The sequence below is a fragment of the Pinus tabuliformis genome, chromosome 7 (assembly GCF_031772625.1).
Source record: "Pinus tabuliformis cultivar Carrire ecotype Pingquan chromosome 7, CPIR1, whole genome shotgun sequence".
In the NCBI taxonomy this organism is placed as follows: Eukaryota; Viridiplantae; Streptophyta; class Pinopsida; order Pinales; family Pinaceae; genus Pinus; species Pinus tabuliformis.
In genome coordinates this window covers 171,671,354-171,682,066 of record NC_142293.1, presented here as the reverse complement: position 1 = coordinate 171,682,066, position 10,713 = coordinate 171,671,354, and the positions used below count along the sequence as shown (strand labels likewise).

General features: G+C 40.5%; 1 protein-coding gene across 1 annotated transcript; it reads left to right on the top strand.

The window, feature by feature from the left end:
• The first annotated feature begins 6,274 nt into the window (after nt 1-6,274).
• On the top strand, nt 6,275-7,042 carry LOC149246384 (uncharacterized). Its single transcript, XM_089441098.1, has one exon. It carries the CDS (start codon nt 6,275-6,277, stop codon nt 7,040-7,042), a length of 768 nt encoding a protein of 255 aa, XP_089297224.1.
• Nucleotides 7,043-10,713: the final 3,671 nt, after the last annotated feature.

The window sequence follows — 10,713 nt, the reverse complement described above, 5'->3', positions numbered from 1 at the left end:
TAACTGCCAAGTTAGGACTTTTGCATGATAGTTCTACTCTGTATTATCCGCAAGAAAATGGACAAATTGAGGCCATCAACAAAGTCCTAAAGCAAATGTTTCAAAGAATGATAGGGGTTCATAAATGAAACTAGCATTTAATCCTTTACTCTGCCTTGTGGGCATATTGAACCTTGGTGAGAAATGCAATTGGATTCACACCCTTTCAATTGGTGTATGGTCTAGAAGAAATCTTGCCGATACAATGTGAAATTTCATCTATCAAACTTGTGATTGACCTGTTACCTGACACTTCTGAAGAAGAAGCACGTTTCTTGGAACTTATCCACCTGGATGAAATCCATTGTGAAGCTGCATTGGCTAATGAAGCACATGAGAAACGAATCAAGGTGCAATATGATAGAAATGTCATGCCTCGCCTTTTCTCAGAAGGAGACCTAGTCTTTCTTTACGATCAGGAAGTTAATAAACTTGGAGCAGGGAAATTTGAACAGCTTTGGATGGGTCCTTATATTGTCAAGTGTGTTTTGGCAAAAGGAGCCTACAAGTTGGTGGATTATGATGGAATCCCATTGTCATAGCCCTGCAATGGGTTGTATCTCAAACGTTACTATGCTTAATTGAGTGTAGTAAAAATCACTATATATAAGCTTCAATTGCATGTGTGTGTGTTAGTGTGTCTTTTAGAGTTTTTATGTGGTTAAGTAATCTACTTTGAATTTGTTGCAGATGTCAGAACCTTTGGAAACATTTGTTGGTTACGCTGATGGAGTTGGTCATAGTACGCGGAACCTATCTTCTGCAACATGGGCCATTTTTGCTCCAAGTGGCGAGTTAGTGAGTTTTCAAGGGATTTGTATTGGTCGATCGACAAACAATATCGCTGAGTATAGCGCGTTGATCAAACTTCTCTCTGATGCCATTTCACTTGGCATCCGCCAAATCATCATTATGCTAGATTCACAACTCATTGTACTATAACTAACAAACATTTATACTGTCTGAAATCCAATAATTCTTTGTATGTTTCTTAGAGTTCATATTTTGGAGAGACATTTTGAGTACATTCAATATCAACATATTTCTAGAAGCTTTAACACATTAACTGACTCATTAGCAAAATATGTGTTAAATCGCCATTTGTGACAGATGTAAAAGTAAAATTTTCAATTCACATCATTAGTTGAATAGAATTGCATATAACCATACATATAAAAACTATGAAAGTAAAATAGATAGATGTTTTAAAAGGCTTTACAAAATTTGTGTCCAAGACATGTTTGGTCATCTGAGTCTCTGGCCTAAAAACTCAAAATGCATGCAAAAACATCCTAAGTAGACCTAGTGATGTTCATGATAATAGGTCACAGCCTAAGCTATCATGCACAAGAGCTGCATCCAATGGCCTGGAACACCAATAGTATGGCGCTGCAACCTCATAGGTAACTCCTCGATCCAGACATCTAGAATACCAAGGGTTAATCCCTCCACATGATCCTACAACTTTGCAAAGGTATCAGCCAAATCCAAATCCTAGAGAATTGCTCTCCCGATGTTCATCCTCGCTGGCCCACCTGCCTCCTATTGGTGTCTCATAGGTCGAACAGTACCCACATTTTCATGCATGAGAATGATTTTAGTTTATTCTTGGAAACATTAAAAACACAAAAACATGTAGAAACTTGAAAATCGAAAACATTTTGGTCAAAAATTTACCTATAGCACCCCATTGAGCGCCCACTGTTAAAATCAAATCTAGATCTCCACGAAAATCCATCTTAGAGTAAGGATGATCCTCAATGACAATGTGTTGTTGATCGAGCCAACTGAAGAATGCAGTGGAAAATATGATTTTTGACTGACCCGCATGTCTAGCCATCAACTTGACCCACCTCTGCATCCATGGATCTCTAGGACCAGCTACAACCAATGTTACATGTTATGGTTGCATCAATGGAATTCTTACTAAGGTAAAAGTGATTAAGATCAAACCATAGCTAAAATTATTCGTCTTACCACTTTTTACCTTTGTCAGTTGTTCTTTTACTGAAGAAAGTACGGCCTCACACCAGTTGAATACTTTTGGCTCAAGACACTCTAGTGCATATTGCATATAATATTTGTTCGCTAGATGAAGTGTCACACTGCCAGCCAATTTTGTGATAGTAAAAAGGATAGTTCTCAAAGACAAATCACTTACATCCCTGATGTTTATTTTCCCATCCTTGCTAGGATGTGTACTTGGCCGACAAAACTGTCGAATATAATCTCTCAGTGATTCACCTCCACAGGCAAATCCTGAAAGTGAGATGGGGGCACCTCGCCTCGACAATCCGATAAGAAAGTAAACATCATCAATCATAATAGGGACCACTTTATCCCCTATGTGAAAAGTTTGATCTGTCGGATCCCATGCTTGAACAAGGAACTACAATAGTTCTATTTGTTGCCTCATTCCAGACAACCTGAAGTATTTGAGTAACCCACAGTTTTTTAGGGCGTCAACTGTACTCGGATTATTTAGGGCAATCATGTCTTGTTATTCATGCTCTCTTTCTCGCCAAGTAATAGTCATTCTGATCTGATGAAAGCTTGCAATCAAACCATAAGCTTAATTAGGATCCTTTCCATGCAAAAAACAGGACAAATTTTGGAGCAAATAGGTGAAACAAATTTGGGAAACTCACCCAGCGCAGCCCAGGCAAGGAGATAGTGTGTTGTAGAGCAAGAAGCCTTCTATCTGGGTGCTCTTCAGTGCATTTTTCAACATGAAAGCCTACGTTGATCCCAGGGTGAAAAAATCAAACCCCAGAGGCCCCAAAAAACCCTAAAACTTGCATGAAATAGTAAAAGAATGACATAAAAAGAAAGAGGAGGGGTAGATCTCCTACTTGGTCTGGACACCTCGAGAAATCATCCACATAATCTCTCACAATCAACTGTTGAAGTTCGAGGTAAAAAATTACCCCGGAGCACAAAACTGAATGGTAAATATCAAATGGTAAAAATGACATGGTAAAAACATGTTTTATGTTTATTTCATGTTAATTAATCAAATAAACCTTAGTATTTGTCTAGTTTTACTCATAAAATAGGTATGTTTAATCCATTTGGTGTTGTTTTGAGTAGGTTTTACAGCTGACTTATGAAATTTAATGTGCTCAATTATAAATTGCATCTTTGACCACAGAGCATACTTTTATCTCTTTTTCGAGCTTTGTTAAACATCGAAAGAGGAACCCCCTTGGAGTCCTTTTTAAGCTCTTTTCAAACTCTCTATATATGAAAATATTCCTGAGCGCTTTTCCTTTTCAACCCGTTAACAGATTGGAAATGACATCTACTCAGTATAAGTTTAACCCTTTTTTGGGTTGAGTTAGATTATTATGAAAAAGGAATACATTGACTGAACATGGTCAATAGGTTCTCTCTCATATTGTTTTATGATTTTTTGGGCTTGAGAGACAAATCTACGAAAAAGAACTTGTGGAGTTTTCTTTTCGTCCCTTTTCAAACTCTCTAAACATGAAAAAGATTGAGTTATCTTTGTCGTTAAACTTGTTAAAACATCAATAGCGACAAACTTGTCCATCATGACAAGACCAAGTTTCACCTTCGCTAGACTCGTTAAAACATCACAGAGTGATGGATTCACCCGAAGGGTGGAATTATACAACAAGCATATGTTATCCTCCTCAACCTTGATAAAAAATAAAGAGGTATTGGTCAACAATGATTAGGGAAAATGGAAAAAGGGGTAAACCACTTTTGGTAGTAGGTCGCTCTTGAACATGACATTTTCACTTCATCATTGTGACTATTTGAGTTGGGTTATCAGCTTGATGGTTATCATATCATTGGTCTATCATACCATCCATCACTTTGTTTTGGGTCAATGCTACCAATTCATTTCAGTAACGCCGACATGTTCAAGAGAAATCATTTAGTCAAAATTCATCCTTTGCAATACCATAAACATTCATTTTCATGACCGCCATTCCTGAACCTTGTATCATCAGTGAAATTCCGTCTCCAAAATCATTACACTCATTTCATGTTGTTGGTGTGGGATACATCAAGGCCCTCCTGCGACAAGTCGCTTCTTGTCGACACCAACTCATTATCCAAGAAGTTGACTTAAAAACACCCTTCCAATACCTTGAGTCTTGCATACATCAATGGAAATTTTCTCGCTTCCGGTGATAGGTTGACATCATTGGCCTTCGACCGAAAGACTTTGTATGGTGTTCGATATCAAATCATCTATTCACACCATGCAAAATGTACTGTAGTACCTTGAGGATCATTATCATTATCGGTGATTTCTCTCTTTCCCATGTTCGATTTCAGATCACATATTCACATGGTTAGACTCATACTTGAGTGAACGATTGAATGAGATAGAAGACCCTAGTTATATTTTATTCCATCCAGGCTGCGATTTCAGGAAATGTACCAAATCATCCGTACAATGGCTTTACATTGATGGTCATTCCAATCATGGGTCTATATCTATAGATGATTGTCTACGTACTTGTAATGAAAGTTTGTATGCTGAGCATGGGTATTCCTTCCCTCAGCGATTCATGAGAAAAAATCAAAATATTATGATATTATATTGTAATCGATGCAGGTCACTAACCACTTCGGAACCTCCTCATCACATCGTAAAGCATTTCACTCGACATTACATTTTTTGACTTCATGCTTTAGGGGGAAAATGTTACAGATCCATTTGGGAACATCAATCCCATCATCCAGATCATTGTTTTAGGGCTCATCAAACCCTAATTTTAGTTGCTACAGGCCCTAACAAGTCAACCTTTTGAATGCCTCCTTCCTAGACAATTTCATGGCCTAAAGACATCCTGAAATGACCTCTAGAGGTACCAGCATAGTTAGGCCCATGTAAGGGTGCACTACAGAGCAGTTGAGTCCATGCCAGGGTGCTCTACAGAGCACTTAGGCCCTCTTTGACCTGCGCTGGGCGAGATTGAGCGAAATTCACATAGGGTTTGGGGAATATTCTTATCTTATGGAGCCTTCTAGATGATTCCCACACTTATCATCTCCTATGAGCTCGAAAATAGATGAGGAATGAGTTAAGATACCTCCTATCCTCTCATCCCTTCCTCCATGGAACTAATTCTAAGTGTGGAAGGCCATTGAATACCCTCATTGATGACAAAACCTCCTCCATCTTGCTATAAATTGAGCACTCATATAAGTGATCAGGGGCTGGACTTTGATGATTATAAGGAGATAATGTTAGTTTGAGAATGAGATTATTGTGAGTGTCATTGTGCTACCAGATTGTCATGCTTATGATGTGATGTGGATGGAACCAAAGCTGGAGGAGTGACTTCGAATCAGGCTTCATGGTTGTAATTCTTTCTTCTATTCAATAAAGTATTTGCACCTTTTTCCATATGTTTATCTTGATATGTGATGCTTATATGTGTGAATGTATCTGATTCAATTTACTTGTAATTAATAGATCTTTTGCTTTGATCGGTTCTTTGTCTTCTGTTGATTTTTATAGGTACTTCTCAAGCGTGTTAAGTACAGGAAGGAGTGACAAGATCGATACAAAGGAGACAAGAGGAAAGAAAAAGTACATGTAGGTCATCTCATTCTCTTTGTCTTATCTATTGTTTATAGAGAAAGGTTAAAGTGCTTTAAACTATTGTTCTAGATATGGCTACTATCTAGGGAATTAGTATTTATCCGTATATACCAAATTCTTCATAACACCCATCCCCCCACCAAGGGAAGACAGGCCCCTAGAAGTGTTATGTATGTTTGAGGAGACACGGTAGCCAACAACAAAGCAAGGCCATCATAATTACATCTTCCATCACCACCATCAATCCAGATCAGACAAAAAATGATCAAAAACCACCTGGCAAAGAAAATCACCCATAACATGTGCCCTATGTGATAAACCCAACCATTTGGTAAATGAATTCCACGAACTGAGTAAGTTCAATGACATATTTCTCTTGATGTTACACTTACGAAGAAAGATGAATAATGAGAAACTGGCTGCAAAGTAAAATCTTCGTATGAAACATGGTTAGCGCGAGCCTCTGAAGAGCGACGACAGGATTGAAACCCTGCAAAACGCTGAGCTCGGCTCGGCAAGCTAGCCTGCGGAATCGACCAATATAAGACAGATCTGCAATGGAGCTCTCACCTGATTCACTCCATGCACAACTCCGGGGGGGGTTCGACCCCCCCTTCTTTTACGCCTTTCATTTTCGGCAGCATCCCTATGGAAACCCCCAACTTCCCTACCAGCTCCAGATCTGAGGGAACCAGCCACGAATCGGAGCCAAAAGGAACTGAATCAGCGGGGCACAATCCCAATCGACACAGCGAGCAAGAATCGTCCCCATGCAAGCCCATCTCAAAGGAAATACCAAGACTAATCATTGAAGATCCATGGATAGACGAATATAGAGACCACATGAGCAAACACGCCCTGATCTGCAGATTCATGGGGGTTCGACTGAATGAAAAGGCTCTATGCTGGTGGATAAACCAGAAATGGAAACCCAAAGGGGATTTCAAGCTCCAGCTGGGATCGAGAAGCTTTTTCACTGTCATCTTCGCCCACAAGGAAGACCGAGATCGTATCTTCGAAGGAGGACCATATTTCTACAACTCTGTCGGACTATATCTCATGTACTGGAGGCCAAACTTCGCTCCAGAACAGGAGGATTTCAAAAAAGTTCCAGTATGGATTTGCCTTCACTCTATGCCTGTGGATTATTGGAACAAGCGATTCTTGGAGGTCATAGGAAACAAGTTGGGAGTCTTCATCAAAGCCTCAGATCTAACATCACAAGGTAAGTACACGGCTTATGCTAGAATCTATGTTTACTTGGATATTTTAGGACCCCTCCTAGGCCATATGGAGCTGATACACAGAGGAGTGCACTGGAAGCAAACCATTGATTATGAAAATATCCCATTCAGATGCCGAACCTGTCGCCAGCATGGACATCTCAGCCACGGATGCCCTATCAATCAATCATAGCCCAAAGCACAACAGGAACAAGGGGAAACTCCAGCTCCTGGCTTCACCCCCGTTTCAAGAAATAATAAAGGGAAGAGAGGAAAAAAGGCTCCAAAACAACCCACCAACACTACCCCCACCAATAAGACCCCAACCCAGCAAAATAACTTTGAAATTCTGGGCAATCTTGATTCATCGGAGCACCCAACAGCACCTCAGGCCCCCACTGATCATAATCTAACAGATTCAAGCCAACCCATGCCTACCACCAAAGCCCTAAGCTCAATCTCTGACCTAATCCATGCCCAGGCACCGCAACACCATCAGGACTCCTCTTCCCTCTAGAATACCACCAGCCAAACCTCAAAGCAAACCCAGCAAAGCATAGAAATGCATTTAGATCAGCCCTCCACAACCCCCTCAAGCAATCCTCTGGAGGAGATCCTTGGTGATATAGATCTTCAAAAGGTCAATGAGCAATGGTCCAAATTAGGAGTCGATTCCATTCCTCAAGACCATTTGGAGAAGATAGAAATGGCCTACTTGCAGCTGGAATACGTCAACCAGAATGCAGCCAAAAGGCAATGGGGAAATAGCAGCCAAACAGGAATACAAGCCAACATGGACCTGGATCAATATAAACCACAGGGACTAGGCAGGAAAAGAGGGCGCAAATCCACAAGACAGCAGATACAAGAGCTGGGCAGACGCCTAATTAATGAGGGGAAAATCAGGGCATTGGTACTTTCTACTCCAAAGACTGCTCAATGAAAATCACAACTTGGAACATCAGGGGGCTCAATGGTACCTCCAAAAGAAGGATCCTGAAAAATCGCCTATTCTCGCAGCACCCAGACATTGTCCTACTACAAGAATCCAAATGCTCTTCCAAGAGCATGGAAACTCTCAAAAAACTTGTTTCCAACAGTCATCAATGCATCAGCATAGATGCAATCGGGCAAGCAGGAGGGTTGATCACATTCTGGAACAAAAGCAAATTCATAATACAAAATTCTCTGTCCACCAAGCACTCTCTATCTGTGATTTTTAACATGCCAGATTCAGGGCAATTGATCTGCGTTACCAATGTATATGGACCCCAACGACTTCAGGAAAAGTTGGAGATGCCGCTAGACCTGGATGAAGTCAAACAACACCATGGGGTAGATCACTGGATTTTAGGAGGAGACTATAATATGATTACCAATCTAGCAGAGAAAAAGGGAGGACTACAAAGACTGGATAAGGACTCGGAAGCATTCAACACTTTTATTGCTGCTTCCAAACTCATTGACATCCCCACCATCAATGGTCTACATACCTGGAACAATAAGCAAGGAGGAAACCGACAGATAGCTTCAAGGCTTGACAGATTCCTCATGTTGGAATCCATTCAGCTGCAAAACATAGACATGGAGGTCAACATTCTACCCATAGGGGGATCTAATCACTGGCCAGTGCAGATCCACTTCACCAATTTGGATAAACCCCAAAACAAACCTTTCAGATTTGAGGCCTTTTGGACAGAGCACCCATCATTCATGCAAAATATACAAAACTGGTGGACTCAAACCACCATAAGGAGTGACAACATCATGTACATAATCCAGCAGAAGCTCAAAACCATAAAGACCAACCTCAAAAAATGGAACAAAGATACCTTTGGCGACATAATGCAAGCCAAAAAAGAACTCGAGGTAAAAATGGCAAACCTCCAACAAACTTTGATCACAGAAGGGCCCAATGAGGAGCGGAACACTCAAGAATCGATTCTGCAAAGGCAATGGGAAGAAAGACTAAAACAGGAAGAGCTACTGTGGAGACAGAAATCGAGAGTGCAATGGTTAAAACAAGGCGAGCGCAACACTAGCTTCTTTCACAAGTCTACCATCCAGAATAGAGCTTTTAATCGCATCCTATCCCTCAAAACTGCAGATGGCGATCAAGTCTTCTCAAGGGATCACATCGGATCTAAGCTCAACTCCTACTTCACCTCTCTTCTCAGTGAACCCCTTCAAGATCGATCCCAAGCCATAAAGGAAATTTTGGGGGCCATACCCAGCTTAGTTACAGAGGATCAAAACGCCCTGCTTCTAAGAGAGTTTACTGAACAGGAAATTGAAGAAACCGTCTTCTCCATGGCCACGAACAAGGCCCCTGGACCTGACGGATTTACTATTGAATTCTTCAAGGCGTGCTGGCCCATCATTAAAGCTGACCTTCTTATTCTTGTAAGAAACTTTCACAGAACCAAGAAAGTCCTTCCTGCCATTAATGCCACTTTCCTTACCTTAATTCCCAAATCGAACCAGGCTGACTCCCCTGATAAGTTCTGCCCCATAGCCCTTTGCAATGTCCTCTATAAAATCCTTTCCAAATTGATGGCTGACAGACTTAAATCCATCCTCCCCTCAATCATTTCTCAAGAGAAAACTGGCTACGTCGAAGGAAGACAGATCACTGACAGCATAATCCTCACCCAGGAAGTATTGCACTCTCTCAAAACAAACAGATCTCCAGGCATGTTAATCCAGCTTGATCTGTCCAAAGCCTTTGATAGAATCAGCTGGCAATACATGAAAGCAATCCTCCAAGCTTTTGGATTCAGCCAGCTATGGACAAACTAGATAATGGAACTGGTTTCAGGTGCCTTCTTCTCTATTCTGCTAAATGGAGGACCCCTACAACCCTTCAGTCCATCCAGAGGTATTAGACAAGGAGACCCCCTGTCTCCTTTTCTCTTCATCATAATGGCAGAAGGGCTAGGAAGATCCTTAACCAAGGCAAAGTAGCAGAACCAACTCAAAGGAATCAAACCGATACACTAGGTCATTTACTGTCATTATGTTTCATTTCATTTACAAAAATCAGTTTTAGGGTTTTAGTCTCAATAGGTCTAGGGTTTGTCATCATGGTCATCCAAAACTCAATAAAAGGTCAGCGGGCACATGGAGAGGTTTTATAAGTTCATAGAATCATAAATTCACTGATGATATGCTCAATAAATGTTTTTTTACCTCAAAACTTTGTTTTGAGGTGAAAACAAATTTTTTCCATTTTATGTACAAATTTCATGTAATTTAAAGTGTTTCTATATGTAATAAGTTCAGTAGCTGCTCTTGGTCACCTTGCCAACTCCAACCACTACAAAAAAAAAAGCACCAATGCATCAGTCCATCAATTGATCAAGAAAAGTCAAACTTCAAATGAAAAACAAAGTTTTTGAGAAAAAGTGACTAAGACTTTATAAAAGTGGGTTTGCAATGAGGAAAAATTAAAAGTGCATCCATTTATAAAGTGAAATTATGCTAGTCATCCATTTCATTGTGCAAAACATCTTTGAGGAGCCAAAATCGCGATTTAGAGGGTAATCGAGCAAAAGTGGAGGAAAACCCTGTTTCTGCAGCAAACTTGCCTAGCGTTGCACATCATATTGGCACTGCACATCAGCCAATTTCAGCCAGTGTTAAAATACAAAGGCACTGCGCATCAGGAGGGCACTGTGCATTGGGCCCAGTGTGCTGCGCATTGGCCAGGAAGGTTCCAAAATCATTCCAAATCACCCAAAACTCTCCCAAACGCTGCATTTCTCTCCTACAAGTAAGTTTTCATTGATCTTGAGCTAAATTTGGTCTTCTTCATGTTTTCTTCATGAGTTTTTCATCTTGAAAATCAAACCCTAGCTTGTCTTC

Excerpts from the sequence above, each read along its gene's own strand:
- LOC149246384 (XM_089441098.1), top strand. The coding sequence starts at position 6,275 with ATGGAAACCCCCAACTTCCCTACCAGCTCCAGATCTGAGGGAACCAGC.